This window comes from Ursus maritimus, unplaced genomic scaffold (assembly GCF_017311325.1).
Source record: "Ursus maritimus isolate PB19 unplaced genomic scaffold, ASM1731132v1 scaffold_1, whole genome shotgun sequence".
Lineage (NCBI taxonomy): Eukaryota > Metazoa > Chordata > Mammalia > Carnivora > Ursidae > Ursus > Ursus maritimus.
In genome coordinates, this window is record NW_024423343.1 from 68,816,645 (window position 1) to 68,838,572 (window position 21,928).

At 41.9% G+C, this 21,928-nt stretch overlaps 1 protein-coding gene across 7 annotated transcripts in view; it reads left to right on the forward strand.

The window, feature by feature from the left end:
• RBMS1 (RNA binding motif single stranded interacting protein 1) overlaps positions 1-21,928 on the forward strand; it is a 207,908-nt gene that overhangs the window by 166,568 nt on the left and 19,412 nt on the right. For all 7 annotated transcript variants that reach the window (XM_040644589.1, XM_040644591.1, XM_040644595.1 and 4 more), the window contains exons 4-6: positions 3,184-3,275; positions 11,799-11,956; positions 13,947-14,026. In XM_040644589.1, the coding sequence (XP_040500523.1) occupies positions 3,184-3,275; positions 11,799-11,956; positions 13,947-14,026 (330 nt within the window). The remainder of the gene's footprint in view (positions 1-3,183; positions 3,276-11,798; positions 11,957-13,946; positions 14,027-21,928) is intronic.

Consider the following 21,928-nt stretch of genomic DNA (forward strand, 5'->3'; position numbering starts at 1 on the left):
AGAAGAAATAACACAGTGTACCTCATCATAAAGACAACATGTTAGCCATTGATAACTTGGGAAGCCAGACACGTGAATGGATGAATGGATGGATACGTGTAGATAATGTGTAAGAGATGATAGAGTATGCACGTAAATAAAACATCCAGGTGTTCTATACTATTTCTTTGAGGTTGACCGTATCAAAGAATTTTATACCTGCAAATGAGAGACCTTAGAGGTCACAGAACACTTTTTTGTCACGAAGAGTATTTTGGAGCCTCTATCCAAGAAAGGAAATTACCCGAAGGACACATTGCTCTGAATAACATGTACCTTAGTTATTAAATTTGAAAATTTAGGAGTCAGTTGCTCTTCTGCATTTCAATTTTTGTCAGGTTTTAGCCAACTAAAGGTATTTAAACGCTTTCCAACATTGGTATATATGGCAATCCAGGATCACAAAAAGCTTACAAAGTATCAATTGTGACATTGATTGATTAATTGATTAATGCTTAGGGGTTACATACAAGAGCAGAACACATGCACACAAATGCCACACACACACACACACACACGAAGTTAAAATGGGTGAGGATAAATCTGACTAATGGGAAGATAGGGGCAAGAGCAGGAATTCTCAGGTTACTACAAAAATGGCCTGAGTTTCCTAATGGCCAAAGCAAAACTAAAAAAACATAGCCATTCCCATGGTTTAGTCACTACAATGTGGAGGAAAATCCAAGACGCAGGAGTACTGTAACTCTTCGTGGTCCTAAGACCTGAGGAGAGTCCTTCTGGGGATCCAGTGAGAGAGGGCCGTGTTACTTAGAGAATCCCACCTTCAAAAATATCTTCATACCCACTTAAATAATGAAACCCATAGAACCTATAACTCAAATTTGTATACTCTTAAATTTACTTGAAAGTAATAAAATAGAGAAAATGAAAGATTGCATGCCTACCCGTAATACTTGTTTCCAGCAAATATTAATGAGACAGGTATGTGGTTAGAAAAGGCCAGAAAAGGATGTAAACAACTAAAATGGAACCATTATAGAGTTTTCCTAATAAGAAAATAACAGATAAAAGAATACTAATAGTTCTCGGGGCGCCTGGGTGGCACAGCGGTTGGGCGTCTGCCTTCGGCTCAGGGCGTAATCCCGGTGTTATGGGATCGAGCCCCACTTCAGGCTCCTCCGCTGAGACTGCTTCTTCCTCTCCCACTCCCCCTGCTTGTGTTCCCTCTCTCGCTGGCTGTCTCTATCTCTGTCGAATAAATAAATAAAATCTTTAAAAAAAAAAAAAAAAGAATACTAATAGTTCTTGACTGGTAATAAGTTCAACCACAGTTACATCAAAATTGAGATCTTCTGTTTCTTGTAATTTATTGACAACAGCAAAATAGTTGGGGGGGGACCACTCTCAAATATCCATCAGTGGGAGTGACATCACTTCATTGTAGTTGGGTGTTCGTTTATGGCCTGCTGAAGTTGTACGTGGTGATAAAGTAGGTACGAGAGAGAGAGAGAGAGAGAGAGAGAGCGCGCGCACGCATGTGTGTCCCCCATAGAGGGTTGCATATTAGCATTAACTTACAGGTTTCTAAAAACACTCAGACTGTGTTGACTCTAAGTCCTGATGTGGCCGTTGAGCAGCTTTCTCTGCTTTTAGCTCTTTTTTTTCTTTCCAACCTGGCTGTTTCCTCAGTGTCAAAATCAAATTAGGCTTTATTTCAGTCCAATTCCAAGTAATAGAAGGAAGCTGCTGCTTATTTCAGGTTTAACGCATCTCTTCTGAAACATCTATTCTACAATTGATGGTTTACTCTGTTTCATTACAACCTGTTTTGTTACCAGACAGTAGTTTTGGTGCTAATACTGCAAACCGACCTTTGAACCCTTGCCAAGCTCTGTGTTTGGCCTTGTTGATAGAGGTATGTTTGTCTGTTTGGACACTAGTACTTTACTGTCAAAAGTACTCTGTCTTTACAGTATCTAGAAATCAATGATAGCACTGGCCCTTCTGGGCAGCCTCCAAACGGTGCTTTTGTGTTTCAAAATATTCTTACTCGTTTAAAGTGTATTTTATAGCAATAGGTTTGAGTTCCAATAAAATCTCTGTTGGTATTTTTGCCTGGTATCCTGATCTTTTAAACAGTTGTTAAATATGATTTAACCTTTTCGCAATAACTTAAGAGTGAGCCCAGCGAAAAATCAGCGATGGCCTATTTTAATACAGTGGTACTCACTGGATTGTGTGAAATTCATGGGGCTGTTGCTCTTATGCTGCTTAAGTCCTGTTCTTTGTATAGTTTCCCTCTTTTATTGCTTGTTGCTAGATTTTGCTGCTAGGTACCATCCATGCGCTCATTTTGTAACCCTTACCCTGACGCCTTTTCCCCCCTAGTTTCCTGCTTTTGACTTAGTGTGACCAGGGATTAGCTGACTAGCTTGTTAAAAATGTTTTCGAAGCTATGAATAAATAAGCTTTGAGCCAGAGCCTCTTTTAGGAAGTTATTTGTTTGTCTGTTTGTATGATGTTTTGTTTTTAGATGTTAGGGCGTGAATTGCTGAAACAGCTCTTTTGGATATCTGGAGGCATTTTTACTCCTTTCTTTATTTGACGGGGATCACGAGGTGTATTTTAAGCAAATAAGTAATCATATTTTTAATCAAGTACGAAAATAGAATGTATTTTATGTTTGGGGTATTTATTGGTTATACTTGATTTACTTGAAAAATAATTGTTAGTCTGTGGAATGAACCTAATTTTTTTTTCTGTTATTTATTAAGTTCTGTATGATTGCTCCATCTTTATTACCAAATCATTAAAAATGCTATTTCTCTGAAGTTGATTTTTTTCCTTTTTTTTTTCTTTTTTTTAATTTTGGTTGGTTAACTTAGGTGTCATTTTCTTCAGGAAGTATGACACCTGAGAAAAAGGGAAAACCGGGATTTTTAGGGTTTTGTTTTGTTTCGTTTGTTTTTGACTTTGAAGGAAAATCTGTCTAGCTCATGAGAGACGACAGGGACAGACAGCCTGAGAGGGAGGCCGCATGGCAGCTGGTAACGCCAGCCACCTGTCAGGACGTCGGGGTTTTCATTTCGGCTGCCCTCGCATCGGGAACCAAACACTCATTCTTTTGCTCTTTTCATCATGACAAAATAATGGCTTAGTAAGTAAGTATGTTTTGCATTTCAGGTTACGGTTTTGTCGACTTTGACAGTCCTGCAGCAGCCCAGAAAGCTGTGTCTGCCCTGAAGGCTAGCGGGGTTCAAGCTCAAATGGCAAAGGTGAGTCGAGAGCCAGTAGCCACTCCTCTGGGCCCTGGCTTTGGTTCTGAAGCCTGGAGTGGGGCTCTGCCTGTCCGTGTTGGCATTCTCCCTCCATCCCGGCTAACCGTGGTTCCTTTGGACACCTGTGCTGGGCCTCCACATTCTCAGTGGTAGTAGGTTAGGGCAGAGGAAGCTACAGATGCTATTTCAAATCGGTACAAAAGGCAGACATTTTTAGACACTGGTTGTTTATGGGCTGTGAATCTGCTCTTCAGTAGTTCTATCCTGGCTTTATTCAAAGCTTGTTTCTGATAAACTTTTAGAATTCTAGACGAAGAATATTGTTGAAGTGGGGTATGTGCCCTAGTCTTCTTATTGCCCAAATGTAAACTTGGGTTATGTCACACCTGCTACCCATAGTGCACTTCTTAAGATACTCATATAATTCTGTGCATTTTCCCCCCATTTGTGGTCCTTGAATTGCTGTGGAAAATATTTTTAAGCCGGAAACTCAGCAGTTTGATATTTTGTGTATTCTTTGCAAAAGATCATTAATTATATATTCTCTGTCTTCTTGAAGCACAGAGGAAAGTAATTTGGTTACTTCTGCTCCTGAATAGTAGCATGTGATCATTCCCTCAGGAGCATTCACATTTCCATAAGGAAGGAGAATTTATGGAAGTTCAAGGACTCTGGTAAAGAGAGAAGTTACCTGCTAAGACCTTGAGGCTCCTGAAGGATGCGTGTGTAGCTGCCACACCAGGGATTTACCTTGACTCAAAGAATCAACATAAATCACGATTTCAGGAATTAGGGAAAGTGATCACCTTTCCAAAGTAGTCTTGGACTTTAACTATTTTTAAAGCTTTGAATTGAGTTGGACATATTTTAGGTTTTCTTGAACTCCAGAGTAAGAAGTTAAATCGAAACTATAAATATTAAGCACCACGATTTTCTGCTTATCTGTCTGTAATGTAGAGTAATTCCCTGTGGCATTGTCGGAAGACCATGATTATTAGGGTTTAAAGTATATTTAATTGTGACTGTGCAGTACCTGTGTTGTATAATGATTTACAGCGTGTTTAACCTGCTTCTGTAAACAGTGGGTCCCCAGGACTTTCAAGGCACAATCAGAAAACACTCTATTTTTCCCACTACCTTGTCCATTTCCTCTATTCTGTGAAGTTCCTGCTTCGTCCTCCCATGGATAAAATCCAGGGCTGGTCCCATGACTTTTCTGGCCACTCTCATTATCCTAAAAAGTCCCTTCACTCTGGTCTTTTTTATTTTTTTATTTTTTTTTTTCAGTAGAATGCCTCTTGAGTTTTCATATCCAAACTTCACGGAATGTAATTATCTTTCAACACATTTTCAGCCGTCTCTATACGTACTCACACCAAGCTCAATAAAGGATTTTAAACAAGATGTTGTATAGGGAGTCTCAAGTTATATTCTAAATACAGTTTGTAAAATGTCAGAATCACATGTAGAAGTTTTGAAAACTGCTGAGAGTCAGCAAAAGGGATATGTGTCTTAGATGTCACTGGTGCTGAAAGAAATCACAGCTTACACGGCAGTTGTCTGCTAACAACCATATTGATGACTGGGTGATCAGGAAGCAATGATTTGAAGGTTTATATCCCAATATAACAAGTCACATTTTAGGAAATTGTAGAAAAATAGGAAAAGAAGTATTTAATTACATTTTAGGAATTTGGGGGTAGTGATTAATGTGTAATACATGATGGTTTTTTTCTTATTTGAAATAATGTAGAATAGGATCCTGGTTAACATTTGCATGTTGGATTTCTCATTTTTAAGAACACGTTACTGATGTTGCATGTGTGATCCCTGTAATTTAAATGTCCAATCCCAATAGGTTTGTTGGTTTGTTTTTGATGAAATTTTTTTTTAAGATTGATTTATTTGTCTTGGGGTGGGAGGCAGAAGGATTTAGAGAATCTCAAGCAACTCCCCGCTGAATGCGAAGCCCCATGCGGGGCTCAATCCCAGGACCTGGAGATAATGACCTGAGCTGAAAAAAGAGCTGCTTAACCGACTGAGCCACCCAGGCGCCCCTATTTTTGATGAAATTTTGAGAGTCCCATTGAAGTTTCTCCCTTCTTCCAGCTCAGGTCTGCTCTCAGTCATAATAAGCCTACAGGGGGATGGGGGCTTGATTAGTTTCTTTCCTATTTCCCAAACTTATGTTTTTCTTGCTCTTGTATCAGCTAGGTAGCTGTGGTTTCTGACCCTCCCCCTTGGTGGAACAGGGTATGGGATGGGCAAGTTTCTTGACCTGACGGTGATGTAATCTGGTGTTGATTTCTCTGGCCAGAGAGATAACGTGTTCCCTCATGGAATGCTTTGGGTGTTTTTCAGAGATCTCTTACACCACCCCCCCAACTGATCTTTCTCCTGTGGTTCCTTGAAACTAGTGAATATATGCCTCAGCTCCTGATTGTCTAAGGGTCTGTCTTCAGCCCTTTTCTGCTGGGACCTCCTTGCCCATCAATGCAGCCTTCCTGGAAGGATGTAACACAACCCTGGGCCAATTCTACCTTGCGTGGCCCACCTGTGATCTACATTTGGCAGCTGTCTGTGGGAGAAGTAGATACTGACCAGCCACACTTAGAGGCCCCTTCAGCCAGCCTTGCAGCTGTTGGATTCCTCAGGCTGAAGTCAGACCTCGATCCATTGTAGGCACCAAGCTCCATGGGACACAGAGAAGCCTCCTCAGTGTCTCTTCAAACCCCTGCCGTTTGCCTGGCAGTGAGAGGGATGCAGCCCACATGGTGAGACTAAGAACACAGCAGCATTTCTCTCCACATACATGCTCATTCTCAGCCTCTCCGGTCTCTCCAAGGCAGCGTGAGCTGGGCGGTCAGCTAAGCATCCCAAACCAGTTCTCAGCCGGCTCTCTTTAGGTGGTCTGGTTTCTCTCTCCGGAATGTGCCAACCATTGTTTTGTGGCTTCTGCTGAAACAAGGTTAGAAAGAGGGCTCTTTTAACAACCCGTTACAAATGCAGAGGCCTTCTTGAAGCAGCTGGCACTTACCTAGGCATCTTCTCAGTGCCAGGGATGTTAAGCAGCATAGTCTCTGAAATATCCACTGTTTTAAAGAGCTCTTTGCAGTGCATTTGGTCAACGCCGGCCTGGGTATAGATTGGCCCGATCTGACGTGTCAACAGTGTGCTCTGAACGCCACTTTCCTGTGGATTGATAATGAGCACTGTTCAGAGGCCTCCTTAGGAGACTTGGGACTGTAAATTGGCTAGGAAAAATGATCCCTTTCTACACCATCGGTAGGGAAGGAACGGTACACAGGTTCAGAGAGGCTGGCCGTGTGCCAACATCCTGCACTTCGTGAATTTCTTTAGGTCTCTCTAGAACAGCTGAGTTTCCTGGGCCTTATTTCTTTTTTATTATATCATTAAAGTTACAAAAGATATTTCAAATGCTGGAGGGGGTCCGTTGTTCTGTGCCGTGGCACCATGGATTTGAGGATCTGGAACTGACTTAACCCCCTTATGCTATTCAGATAAAGGAGCACCTGGCACACACCTCCTGTGCAGACAGTTTGTAAAAGAAGTTTAGGTCTGGCTCCCTTAAGTGATAAGAGACCCATTGCCATCCACTGTTTTTAGTGAATTAACAGGGATACTACATGAAGTTTTGAAAATTCACATTGCCACATATTAAAGGCTTGCTTTCTTATGTAATTAGAAAAAATTAAGGGGTATTCTACTAGGGAAATCAGCAGGGTGGTGGGAGTGGATTGGGGTTTGGGTGAAGGAGAATATAATACACATTGGCTATCTGGGGTTGAAAAAGGCCTCCACAGATACTCAAAATTGAGTTGAAAAATTGCAAGTGGAGAGCATTCAGCAGCAGTGATTGTTTCTTCTTCATGTTTTGACTTTCAGTTCCTCTCTTGGTGCCTGGCATAGGGTAGGTGCTAAATCTTTGTTTTGTTAATGACCAGAGAAACCAACTCAGTGACAGAAGAACTTTTTTCCTAGCTTGAGCAGATATTGAGAATTAAGAATGGGCCATTTTTAAAAATTATATTCACTGGGCTCTGTCCATAGAGTAAGTACCCTGAGGAAACTTACCAAAAGGTTTTCCCCAAGGCTCAAGGCCATTCCTATTGATGTTAAACTTGGCCTTGTTTCAGATGTGTTTGTTTTTAGAACAGAAGACTCAGAATCTATAAAAAGAGCAAAAATCAGCTATCAAGCTAAAAGGACTTAAAACTTGAACCAACATTGGTAATATGTGTTAAGAGAATGACTTCTGTAGGCCTTTCAGCAGTGCCTCTTGAGGCCTGCTGGGAGTCAGCGGATCATCGCGTGTTGTTTGCCTGGTGGTAAGCTAGCACATTTCTTTTCGGTAAATAGGCAGTGAAACGAGCAGGAGTTGAATCCCCCTTCCAGAGAGTCGACGGTGCTCCAGGCAGTTGGCATTCACATGCCTGTGAGCAGCTCTCCGCTGGTTGGGGAACCTATTCAGTACAAGAGAAAACAGATGTCTGGTCTTCCTGCCAAGTCCCTTTCTTGCGTTTTAGGAACCATTCCACATGCACAGGGAGGTTTTTGTTAATTTCTTTCAGATGATGACTGAGTGCCTTACACCACGCGGGACCTCTGAGCCCTGCTTTTCTACTCAAGTGAACATTAGTGGCCATTTATCCCTCTCATGGCCAATGTGGGAGCTAGTTTTCTACTTGTTAGAGAAGCCATTGAACCTTTTCCATGCCTAAGGATGGATATAAAGAGGCCTGTTGGCCCCATTTTATGTTTGGCCACCCATAATTTACAGAATAATTGTTTTTTGAGACATAACATTGTATGTAATAAAACAGAGTTATGGTTGTCACTGATTTTAAAGAAACTAAATTACCCTCATTCGAGAACCACCCCCCACTTACTACAAGTATTATATTCACTATGAATGTATGGTCATTAGAATACACGGACACTTTGGGGATTAGATATTTTTGTGGCCAGTGCTGCCAGCTTGGAGTGTCTTCTCCTTTCTTTTTCTTTTTTTTCTTTTTTAATTATTACAACTTTGTGCTCGATGTTGGCAGGACAAGTTGACCATTTGATAAGAAAAATAAATAACATTAGCTTTAAAGATCATCCCAAATGAAAAACCCTAGTTGACTGAGTTGTTGCTGTTGGAAAAAAATCCATTAAAGTCATACGAAATATTTACTTGTGTTAATCTGCTTTGGCTCACTATTTATCAAAGAATGGGTTCAGAGCTCAATTTCTTTTTGGATTCCGAGTTTAGTACTTATTTTTTTCTTCATCATAAACTTTCAAGTTGAATCAGGACTTTAAAGAATATAATATTTTATTAATATTTTAATCATACAAGCAACTGAAACATAAATTTAGAAAGTATTTTGTACCTACATTGTTAATCCTTTTAAAAATACTTCACATATGACAAATTCTCCTCTGAACATTCTTAAATATCAGTCATTTAATGGTTATAATTGTAACTTAAAAAGAAAGCCCCACACTATTTATGGTATATGTTTCTTATGTAAGGTTTTTTATGCCATATCTTTGTCCAAGGAGGGTTTTAATGCTTTTTAATTAGGGGGTCCCCAGCTTTATTCTGAATCTGACTAAGCATGATGGCAGAGATTTTTCTCATTAAGGTAGGCTTGATGATATCATTTCCTTGCTTCCATGCGTTCGAAAGCTCCCCTCATTTGTCAGACTGTGGCTTTCTAACTATGGTTGGTGGATGACAGTACCTCCTTCCTCCTGGTCCCCCCCTCACCCACCAGAGTACATGAAATCACAGGATAAGCCTGGCTTCTCTCCCTGAAGTTATCAGTATTACTTGGAAGTATGAGGTCAGAAGCATCGTTTCTATATTACGACACATCTAAATAGTTAGGGAGTAGATTGCAAACTTTACATGACTTTTTTTTTTTTTTTTTTAATTTAAAGATAAAGCACCAGACTTCCAAGAAAATTTGCACTCTGGTAAGGCTACCTTGACCTTTGCCTGCCGACTTCTCAGTATACGTGGTCCTTCTTGCCGTTAGCAATGCTTAAGTAGACCAGTTTAGCGGCAGGGACTGACAGAGTGGAGTCCAACTCCTTACATACCCTTTCACAATCTGCTTTCAGCCTCATGACTTCTGTTTGTTTCTCAAGTCTCAACTCGGTGCCGTGCCCTCTGAAAACTCTTCCCTGCCTTTCCCCAAGACAAGCTCCCCCATCTCTCCTCCCGTTGTGAGTTGTACCCGCCTCTGTCCTAGGCTCTTACTGCATGTGTTTCTACCTCCCCTACTTAACTGTAAGCAGCTGGAGCACGGGGCTGGAGTCAAGGTTATTTTGTGCGAGTCTGGACTGTATGAGATGCTCTGTGCGTATCATTTGACTGTGAGGCTACAGGGCTCATCGGCACCCACCCTCAGAGAGAAAGGACTCCATGGGTACTGGCCCGTTAAGGACCAGGCTAACACCGGAACAAATAGAGTCTTCTGCACCACCGGAAGTCTTCGGGGACTTGGGAGGGTAGAGCCGACATGAAGTGACTAAAGAGCTGTGCGGTTAATCGGGCCAGTTTGGCAGAGGTAGTGAGTGAAATGGAGATAGAGAGATTTTACCTCTCACCCTACCTCAGAAGCACTGGAAAACTTTAATACCTCAGACCATTTTGCTTTTCCTTATATTTTCAAACATGTTATCTGTTACCTGTTCTGCATTTATTAAATCACTTTCCAATTTTATACATTAAAGATATAAAGATAGGTTTTGTTCAGCACAAGATAATCAGCTGTTCCAGATTGAACGGATCTAATTTCAGCTAAAAGCAAAGATAGTCACCATTTTGTGTAGCCTGTGAAGGGTTAATGAGGTTAAATATTCGGCTTACTATTGAACATTTGAAAAATTTAATTTTTTTCTCGGGTCCACCCCCACTGCTACACCCCAGGGACCCCCAGGCCTGGAGCCTCTCCTGCACCCCTTTGGGACCAGCCGGGTTATGTGCTGCTGCCGTCTTTCAGAAGCGGGAGGCCATAGGGACAGTACTTTTTGGCCATAGTCTCTCTGGGTTTGATAACTTGAGTGCTTGGGAATACCAAGGCATTTGTCATTTCCTAGGATACCAGAATGTTATTTTAAATCTTACCAGGTAAGTATAGTATGAAAGGTCAATATGCACTTTTACCTGCAGATTATATAAAAAGGCAGATTTCATTTCAGGTTTAATTAAACAATGGGATAAATTTGAAAGTAGAGACTTTGTACAATTCAAATATGCATATGCTTCACATATATTTTTAAAGTACTGTGCATTTTGGAAATCTAAAATATAACGAGTGTGCTGTTGTTCTGTTGCCTAATGCTAAAACATCAGTTAACAACTTTACTAATAGCGCTTATTAAAGAAAAATCATAAGCCTGCATAGCTCAATATGTAAAGATACAGTTGGTTAATAAGATCAAAGGAAAACCTGATTTAAAATTAATTAAGACTCTTCTAATCTCACAATTGCAGAAGTGAATTTTGACTTGGTCAGAAAATATTCCAGTTGTCAGATAAGCTTTCTCTCTCATGATTGAGCACCATACTCTTAGTAAATGTGTAGAGCAGTTACTGGCTCTCAGAAAATTCAGTTGCGTAGCTTTGGTTCAGCTGATTCTATCTCAGCAAAGGAAAGGTGAGTGGGGAATGATCTTGTTGTTGCTTCTTGAACTTTTATATGCATAGGCAATCACCTGGAAATCCTGTTAAAATGTGGCTCCTGGGATTCTGGAGGTCTGGGAGGGTCTTGTAGATAATCCCATCACTGCTGGCGCTGGATCATTCTTTGAGTAGCAAGGATTTAGCAAAGCTCCCCTCCCCCACCTACTCCTGAGTTCACCTTTTTGCTGATTATAAAGTTTGCTCTGTCCTAGAGTTTATCATTTTATATGATAAACTTGTTTATATGCGTTTACTTATTTATATGAGTTTACTTGTTTTTGTTCATGTCTGGGTTCTCCTTTCCCCATGGGTGATCAGAACTCCAAAGTAAGTAGTAAGGACCCTGCCATGGAGCAGAGGAGGGGAACTGGGACAAAGCCTCACTGGACTTGAGATGACTTGGTCCAGAATCCGTTGTATGTCTCTGGATTGAATTATTGACAGTAATAGCCTTCTGTGCAATAGTGTGCCTGAAATGGACTCCTAAAAATAGTTGCAGAGGAGAGGTTGGTTATTTTGGGAGCGCTGCAAACAGCTGAGAGCGTGGTTCCATGAGGGCACCCTCTCCAGCTCCACGGCGCGTGCCAGCAGTTGCATTTCCAAAGTTCTCGGCTAAGAACAGCTCAACGGAATCATGTCTGACCTGCACAGATTGTCCAAGCTTCAGACACTGTTTGCAAGCGTGCAAGGTGACTTGGGTGTCTGTAGCTCCCACGCTCGCGCTTGGTAGCACTCTGAAAGGACTCAAAGTAGGTGTGTGAACATCAGTATTTCAACTTCCATTGGAAATTAATGGATAATTCTCTGTTCTGTTTTAGCAACAGGAACAAGATCCTACTAACCTATATATTTCTAATTTGCCACTGTCCATGGATGAGCAAGAACTTGAAAATATGCTCAAGCCATTTGGACAAGTTATTTCTACAAGAATACTACGTGATTCCAGTGGTACAAGTCGTGGTGTTGGCTTTGCCAGGTAAGCACGCTGCTCTGTCCTTACTATGTCAATGACAATAGCTCTGCTAAGTTTCCTGCAAAATAAAAGTTGAGCAAGAAGAGAGAATTTGAGCCAGGCTTATGGGAGCCAGTTGTACCATGAATTTAAATGTGTAAATACTGGTTGTTTTTTGTTTGTTTGTTTTTTTCCAGATCTTTTGGAAGTTCATTAGGGTTCTTAAGCCTGAAGACACTAAATATTTGGTGACTCAGGGCAAGGAAATATCACATGAGCAGTAGTTCTAATGTTTTCATTAATTCGATCAGGATGCCTGTAACTTCTTAAAAATAACCATCACAGGCTCCTGAGTTTCATAAATAAATCAGTATGGCTTTTCTCATTAGATGGAAATTTGATTCATCATAAAGTCAATGAATTAGATTATTTCAAACATTCAGAAAGTAAGACAATGATAGGACACCTCTCTAACCACCAGTAATAGCGTTTTATAATTTTGCTTCAGATTTTTTTTTTTTTCTTTTTGAAGAGGCAGAATGTCACAGATCTATCTAAAGTGCCCTCACTTCTTCCAACTTATTTTTATCCCTTCCTTTCCGGAAAGGATACTTCAGTGTAATGGTTAATTTTGTTTCTGAAAGAAAAATCTCAAACAGAAAGTGCTTTGAGTTTTGACATAGTGCTAATCTAAAAGCCCATGTATAAAAACTGATTTTTCCATTATTTAGGAACCCGTTAATACTGTGCAGGAACAGATAATGTCTATATGTTGACTTTGACTTTGGAAGAAAAATTGCTGGTATTTTACTTTCATATACAACATCCGATTTGATGACAATCCCATCTCCCACAGACCTGTGAAATCAACAAAGGCAGCATTGTTCACTATTTTATGTATAAGAAAATCGAGTCAAAGAAGAGATGTTTCCATTGTCACCAGACTGCCAAGTAATGAAGCAAAGTCTAGTACTTGGTTCTGGCTTTTAGTTGATTGCTCTTTCTTAAAATTATCTGTGTCTCTGGATTGAATTAGTGACAATACTAGCCTAATTTTGAGATAAAACTAAAATTTCTACAGGTAGAAACTTGCATTTCCAGTGAACATGTCATTGTTTAAAAGGATCCGGGGGAAACAATGAAAAGCCCAGCCCCAGCTAAAAATCATCGCCTTTGTGGGTGTTCTGAAAGCAGATGAAGTAGTTTCAGTTTTGCATCCGAAGATGGAACCCAATTAAGTTCTATTGCTTTTTAAAACTATTACTGCCCATTAAAACCAAGATGTAACTCTCTGGGTAGTCCTGGAGTGTGGTGCATTTTGAATAGATTATTCAGTGTTTCTTCCATTAAAAAAAAATAAGTCAAAATAATGTAATTCCCTTGAAATGTTTCTCAAAGGTTTTTAGCCACCTGCAGATGTAGAATAAATGGTAAAGTTAGGCTCAATCCTTTAATTACTCCTCTGAAGCCAAGATGACAAAGACAGTACATAACCTACTGCACTAATTTAGTTTTATACCTAAAGCTAATGTGAAAACCGTATAAGGAGTATCCTGTGATTTTCACTCGTTCTTATCATGACTTTTGAGTCTGTCCTTCTGCGAATATATGAAAGGAAAGGCTATCTTTAAGATATTCTGGCAGCAGTAAATCCACTCGTATTTTGAACTGGCGTTTCCATTTTAATTCCGCATCATGACCAGCAGAACTATTATATATTGATCGCCAGTTTTCCAACAAGTAGAAAAAAATAACAGTTGATATGCTTGATATTAAACACTCTGGATATAATTTATTTCTTTTATGATTCAGAATGTGGATATCAGTTTTCATTTTATTGTAGGAATACACATAAAACAAATAAAAGATAGGATAAACCCACTTTTTCTGATTCACATTTTTGCTGGGTTTCATTTGTATCCAGTAAACCTGTAAGAATGTATTCACATGTGCAAAACAAAATCTGAAACTAAGAGATCCTCTAAATATGTGTTTTATTTTGATGGATGAATAGGATGGAATCAACAGAAAAGTGTGAAGCCGTTATTGCTCATTTTAATGGAAAATTCATTAAGACACCACCTGGAGTTTCTGGTATGTTGTTTGTCTAAAATTTTATCAGTCATCTTTTATGTAATATACATATAATTTTAGCACTTGATGTTTCGAGAACCAAAAACCACTTATCAAGCTCTTAAAACTTAGGTCTTTGGTTCTACAAATAAGACTTGAAGGTGCCTTTCTCCCAGACACTGAGTGTTCAAATATGAATGGGAGCCTTCCCAGTGGGAGGGAGGGTCTGACTTGTAAGGCATTCGGAAGCTCCTCCTTCTCAGATACAAGGCCTGTCCTCTAACCTGCCTCCCCCACCATCCACCAGCCTCCGTAAATCTGTCCTGCAGTCTTGTCCGTTGAGGGCCATGGTACTCTCCACCACAGCTCCTGCCTTTCCTGTGGAAGGTCTCAGCATGTGTTACCTTGCGCCCCTTACAGAGCCTGGACTTCAGTCCCTACGCCCTTCCATCCACCCCAGGATAGCCGCTTCCTCCCACCACCCTGCCTTGTGTTGTCATGACCAAGAACACCACACCTCAGGAGCTTTTCATTCCCAGATCACACTCATTCTGCCTCCCACTAAACCTGATTCAAATTTCAAAGGGGTCCTTCTTTACTTCTTTTCCATCCCCACCAAACCTGGTCTCCATTTTAGCGGTATCGTCACTTATCTTCTCACTTGTCTTATACGCCGTATCTTGGTTACACGTGCCTTGCAGAATGCTAAACCTGGATTAATTCTACAGCAGGCCACCTTCTCTGCTGTTACATCCAGGCAGGTAAAGTAGAGGTTGTTTCCAGCTTGACTAGACCCTCAACATCACTGGTCCTCACTCAGCTTTCTCATCCCTCCCCGGCTGCAGTCTCCCCCCAAATTGTGACCATGACTACAGTAGACATTTTTAAATCACAGAATACAGTGAACAAAACTGTGAACTACTTTATGCCAGTACATTTTAAAATTTCAAATAATTTACTAGAAAAATCTATTTGTGTTTGAGATCATTCAGGTCTCTGTGATCTTGAAACTAAAACGAAAGCACTGTGTTCCTGTCTAGCCCCTTCTCACGTAAACCTTTTAAAAGCGTAGTCCCTGTTTCTGTCTTCCGTTCACACCTCAGCTCTCCCCAGCTTGACTTCTCCTTGTGTCTCACACGGTAAACTGTATTAGCCTTCCGGCCTGTCATGACCAAGTACCAGAAACTGGGTGGCTCAGACAATAGAAATGTGTTGTCTTGGTTCTCAACGCTCAAAGTCCAAGATGAAGGTGTTGGCGGGGATGGAGGGAAAGTCTGTTCCAGGCCTCCTTCCATCTTCAACTTGTAGATGGGCATCCTCTCCCTGTGTTTCTTCACGCCATTGTCCCTCTGTGCATGTCTATCTCCGTGTCCATATTTCCCTTTTTTTTTTTTTTACAAGGACACCAGTCATTCGATCAGGGCCCACCCTAATAACCGCTTTTTAACTTTAAAGACCCTATTTGTAAATAAGGTCCTATTCTGTCATTATGAGTTAACTGAGGGTTAGGACCCTAACTCTTTGTAGGAGGGGTGGGGGGGGTAGTGGGGACACAACTAACACTTAACCTCCCGATTATCCAATTATCCAACCTTCCCTCTCTTTCCGAGGCTGTCTGTCTGCTGTACTTGATGCTGCCAGTCGCTTACCCTTCTCTGAAACATGTCCTCCTTTGACTTCCGCTTCACCTGTCTCTGTTTTCTTCCTGTCCTGCGTTAATTTCTTGCCTTCTGTGGGCTTGTTTCTTCTATCTACTCTTTAATTGTTGCTGTTTCCCTAATCCCACTTCTGGCTCAGTTCTAATAGCTGTCATGTATTCTCAAGGTTTCAACTAGTGTGTACATTCATACAACTCGGAGACATTCATCTCCCACCCTGGCTTTGCCCTGAGCTTCAGGCTGCCTGGTCTCAGTCACCACACATCCATTGTCTCCAAGGTGAAACTAGCCCCCCTTCCCATCTAATCCAGTTGTCCTTTTCTCAGTTAGTGGCCAGTATCCAGCCACGCACTCAAGCCAGAAACTCAGGGCTGAATCCCCCCTCCATCCATCATCTCTCATATACAAAGTCATTCAAGTCCTTACATTTTTCCTCTTGATAATTTCTAGAATTTACCCTCTCCCCTCCATCCGTTCTACCACAGCCTAGCTTAAGCCCTGATCTCTCACCAAGGCCATTACGGCAGGCTCCTAATTGCCTGCTTGATCATTAGCCCTTCCTCTCCAGATACCCTCCCAGAGGTTTGATAAAATATAGGCCTCTGTGTCGCTTTCCTGCTAAAAGTCCCCCCCCCACCAATAGAGGAAAAAAACCCAGGCTCCTAGAATGACATTGAAGGCCAGAGGCAAGAGGGCTCTTGACTGCTTCTTCAGTCCTGTCTCCCTCTGTTCTCTGCCTTACTGTGTGTCCTCCAGGACCAAACTACAAATACATTCCAAGCACACCATGCCCTCCATTCCTCTCTGCTTTCTCTCCTGTGGTTTCCAAGCTAGTGCCCTTCAGTTCCCTTTAACCTGGCTCTCCAGTCCTCACCCTCCAAGACTGTGTTCCACGCTTGCTTCCCCCTGCCAGAGCCTCCTCTGATCCAGTGGGGCTGTGTGCACAGCACCCTGAGGACACCTGCCTGTATCCGAGCACTGAACACGTTTACACGTGTCGCTTTACTAAACTGGGAGCTTCTTGAAGGCAGAAGCTGTTTTCTCCTCTTGCTGTTTTCATCCCAGCACAGTACCTCAACCGTACTAAGCAACGATAAATGTTTGTGGGTTTTGTATAAATTTCACTGCACTCTTCCCCAAGACAGTACTGTGTGTTCACACACTAGCATGCTCGCGGCTGACCACAGACCAGAAGACATTTCCATTTTCCCCCATACGCCAGGCCGTGTGTGGGTAACTGGTGTTCTGTATTTATTCTGCCAGAGTTTCATCCTTAACTGGATGGCTGATGGTTATGATCAGAGATTTACTTTAATTCCCTGCACCCAGTTGAGTCTCACTGCACAGAAGAAGCTATTTGTAAGTATATACAATTCCGCAGTCTGCACTCCATCTTGGACGGCTAAAACCTGAGCTTGCGCGATTTGCAGGCTGCGTGTGAGCTTGAACTGCCTGCAGGCACGAGTCTGGATCATCAAACAAAAGACTGGGACCTATGCTATTCCAAGGAACCCAACCTTGGGCAAGAGCTTCCTTTTTGTTTTTTAAGTTGGGTTTGTTTTCCCATCAACAACACTTGAGTTGAGGAAAATAGAAAGCGATGTTTTTACCCTCCAACTTAGTAAAGACAAAGGAGAAATTTAATACGTGGGAGCTTTCTGTCAGACCTACCACTGTGGGGCCTTCTGCGGTTAACACGTGTGCACGGCTGACTCCTGGTGTTCTCCTCACTTCCCCGTGCCATCCGTGGCAGGACCCCACGGTATTAGTCCCTCTGAAGGGCTGCCCGGCCACCCGCCAGTGACCGCTTGACTTTCTCAGCTCATATTTATGTATGGCAAGGAAAGTTCGAGGAGGAGAGACATCCCTGCACGCAGTAGTTTTGATGTTGTATCAGTCTGAGATGCGATAAGATCTCCCTGTTTCCTGAATGAAGTAGATCTCAGGGTGTCACAGAGCGAGGTTGAGCAGTGTCCTTTTTTCTCCAAAGGACTTCATGGTTGTATCATTTAGCTGTTTGTTTTGAAGTAGGTTTAAAGACTGTTGGTCGTACCTATTCAAGGGAAAAAGAGACCTTGGTTTCCAAACCCCACGTGAAGGATTGTAGGATCCTCTGTACCTTCGCAACTAGTAGAGAACAGTTTCTTCAAGTTGTGCCACGGGTCGGCTGTAAGAAACAGATTCCTTCTGCCTCAAGAGAATCACTGCTTGGGGGTATGCAGTCAAGCCATTCTCTTGGTTCTGAATCAGAACTCAGTTGTATGCCGTTTCTAACGTTGCACGATTCCGTCTGTGTGTTAGTCTTAGTTCCCAACTAGACTGCAAGTTCTTTAGCAGCAGGGCCTCGGTTTTGTTTTTAATTTTGTGCTAGGTGCAGAAAGCCTGTGCTTCGCCCTAGAACAACAGAGGTTACCAAGTAGTTTCCAAGAGCATTGTTCGTGGAGGGCTCGTCACAATAATCATGGCTATTTTCAGGGTTTTTCTGGATACTTCTTTGCATAGAAGCAAGCTCGAACCGCCTTTTGGCAGGGGTTTGACCTGTATAATGCGGGCCTCGGAAGCACGCTGGTCCAGGGAACTCAACTTTTCCCCAAAATAAGTCCCAAGTGGATTGGGGAACCGCAACAGAATTTGAAACGGTCTTCAGCTTCTCTGGGTTCCCTGCCTCCTTTGTTTGTATACTTAATATGAGAATTTTCTTTAACTCCCGGTCTGCTGATTAGATGCTGCTCTCTCAGATTGTCCGAACGGTGACTCCATACCAGAGGCTTCTGCTTGGAATGTATATATTATTTTCAGTAGAACCAGATGAAAAACAAAAATACTGTCAGGCCAAGGTAAATTGAATGAGCCCCCACTTTAAATAATGTAGGTTCCTTGCGAAGCAGACATAACATTTCATAAATAGAGTCCGAGGTCGGCTTCGTCAGGGATGCGCGTTGTGTAGCCAGCACAAGCAGAATCATCCCGGGTGGCTTCTGTCAGAGCACTCAGGTTCTTGCCTGACTGGCAGTTCTCCTGTGACACGGGAGCCAAGGACAGAAAAGTAACCCACGTTAGATACACTCCCCAAAAGATACTTTATGAAAATTAACAAACTGAACAGTGAACTCATCTCCACTGTAACAATCTTAAGAAAGTCTCTAAAAGGCTAAGCAGGAGGTCAGCACACTTCTCGTGGGCCACGCACCCTCCTGCCAACATGCTGTTTTCATACAGAGCGGAGTGGCTGGGTTTCCCCCATGCCAGACACGCCGCGCCCTGTCTTGGGGTGCGGTGCGTCGCGTAGTACATGTTTGTAGCTCTCCGAAAAGCCACGTCACAGTTTTTCATGCTATCTGTTTTCTGAAATTGCTTTTTAAAAATCTTGTGCCTTTGTGCCTGATGTTACCATATTTTCAGAGAGGCTTTATCTTCTAGCAGGATCTTCCTTAAATATACATAATAGCTTGTGTTGGAAAAAAAATTACTCATGAGGCCATTCCCTCTATCTTTTCTCATCTAATCTCTCATTTTTCCCCCCTGAAAATGTGGAAGCGTTGTCCTTTATTTGGATATCTTGGTTTTTATCTTGCTTTTGAGTGCCAGCTGGTTTGCAGTAAATCAGATTTGCTTGGAAGGTCCCCAGTCAGGGTAAAAGAACCGATGACTACTTTGTAAGACAATCCTGGTGAATTCCGTGGAGGTTTAAAATAACAATATTTGCCTGATAAAAATTCTGTTATGGAGAAGTGGTAGGGTGGTGGTTTCCCACACAGTGAATGTTAGTAACAGGGGATGGGAAGTTTTAGTTAGTTAGAACAGATGTCCAAATTAGGAGACATGGCCAAGGCAAAAACACTGTCACTCAGGGTCATGATTCAGGGTTTTTTCTAAAAAAAATGCTCTTCCTATACCTGCCTGAAAGAGAGTACAGTCTCTGAGAAGACTAATTAATGCACATTGGCATGTTAGCTGAAACTGTCCTAGAACCGCTTGCCCTGTGCCTGCTGTTTTTGCCTGTGTGGGAGGCAGGCATGTGTGCGTGCACACGCGGACACACACACACACACACACATACACACCATGGACAAAGTCCGCATGTGTGTTTAGTTACAGGAGGCAGTGTGATTACGCAACCTTTTTACTGCACTTCTCCATGACATTAATGGAGTCTGAATGAGTTCCTATGTGCTAAGGGCAGAGAATTTTTTAAAAGAGAATGTGTCTAGTCAGCAGATCTGTGAGTCGTAAGGTTCTCGGTGTCACGCTGGTACCATTCTGCCACAGCCCAAAGCCCTCCAGCGAAGTGCCTAACTGCTAGCTGACCCTGGCCAAAGACCTCAGCTTTTTTTTTACATCTGTTTTCTGTGTTACGCCGACTTGTCAGGCTGGGTATGTGCCCAGCAAGGCTTGAAAACTCTTGCCCACATTTTATAACTCCTGTCCCTAGGTGATATTATTAGGGCATTGTCCTATGCCAGGAGGCAGAAAACGTAGTGGTTAGAGGAAAAATTGACCCTAGCAAAAAAGGCTGGAAATCTTTCAAGGGTGTTTATTGTCTATTTTGTTCCATGAATATTTGTCTTAAGCACTGTTCCTCTGAAAAAAAAAAAAAAAAGAAAAGAAAAGAAAAACAAAAACGGCAGCTCTCGGATAAAAGAAACGCTTGAAGACATGTGTGATGCTCCTGGTACCTTTAAGACGATGTGCTCACACCGCTGGGATTGCGATGTGTTCCTGTCTCCCTTTCCCAGTGTGTACATGGAGCAGAGGCTAAGTGTGCGTCCCGTTGAGACAGACGCTCCAAGGGCTGTGCTCTTAGGAGCAGGCGCTGCCGTGAAAGCAGAAGTGCTCGCACACTCCTGGGTGGCCTGTGGGGAGAGAGGGCTGTCCTACAGATCTCAAACTCAAACTCATTCTCCACCAAGGAGGGCAAGTCTAGTTTTTAAAAAGTAACAAGGGAATCACGGCTGGACATGTGCCAGCGTTTCAGCCTAAGATGCTTGGAGCACCGGGCCAGCCCTGTGCGGGGCTGCCTCTGGGCAGTTGTTCTCACCGCGGATCACACCCAGCCGACAGAAGGTTCCTCAGATCGCTTTTACACCCTTTCGCTATCGGGTTCTGCCAGGGAGGAACAATAAATAGCAGAGTAAAATTTTATTAAAGCCTAAGGACTTTGGGTGGGAGATGTAAGCATACTATGAAACCGTTTTCTCAAAGGCATTTGCCAGTAACTTCATCCTTAACTACAACTTGAACGTTTCTTCATTGTGTGTGAGGCCGAGGCGGCAACCCTAGCCAGCTTGTTAAAATCTCACAAAATCAAATTCCATGAAAAACAGGCCAGTCTCTAAAAATGTTTATAACTTTTATAAACCAGAAGTCCCTCTCCTGAGAATGTATCTTAATAATTCAAAGACAAGAGGAAGAACCATAAATGAGAAATTTGAGTTCCTCCCGCTGTCATAGTATAATAACCATAGCTAATGTGCATTCAGCTGCTCTAAATACTTTCTATGTTAATTGTAACAACCCTCTGAAATAAGTACAATTACTATCCCTGTCCCACAGATATGAAACCTCAGACATTGAATAATTCGCCTGGAGTCACGAAGTAATAAAGGGCAAAGCCAAATTTCAAACCAGGGAGACTAGTCTAGAGCCAGTGTTCTAATTACTATACAATCTGACCACCAATTTAGCAGTTGGCCCTGGGATTAAAGAAATAAACAAGATATACACACAGATGTTCATACAGTGTTAGTTGTAATAACAAAGAAACTGTACGTAATCCCATTTCAAATAGAACCTTATGTAACCCCTTAAAAAAAATTGATTCTATAACCAGGTAGGGAAAGTCCACAATGTAAACAGTAGGTAAAAGACCTATCATTGCAGGTATGAAAAATAAAGACTGAGAAAAGCAGTAAATACAGAACATTAAAATATTTAAGTTGGAGTGATGGGGAAGGGTTATATTTTTGTTTTTTATTTAACCCGATTTTACTGTTGTTAAATCATTATTTTACTGGTAGGTAAAACTGAGTGGGAGATGGAGCCGTTCTAGAAGGATCAGGAAAGAGGGAGAGCACATGCGTCTGTGGAGAGAAGCTATAGCTCTGGGTGGTGCTTGGACAGGACAGTAGGGTTTGGTGAGGAACAAACAGGAGGCTAAAAAGGAAGTGATGTCGTGCACACAGAAAAATGGATAAAATGTATTGGATCCCTATGTCGAAACTTTTAAAGAGCCCAGATAGTTGCTTGCATGTTGCTAGTTGAGGAA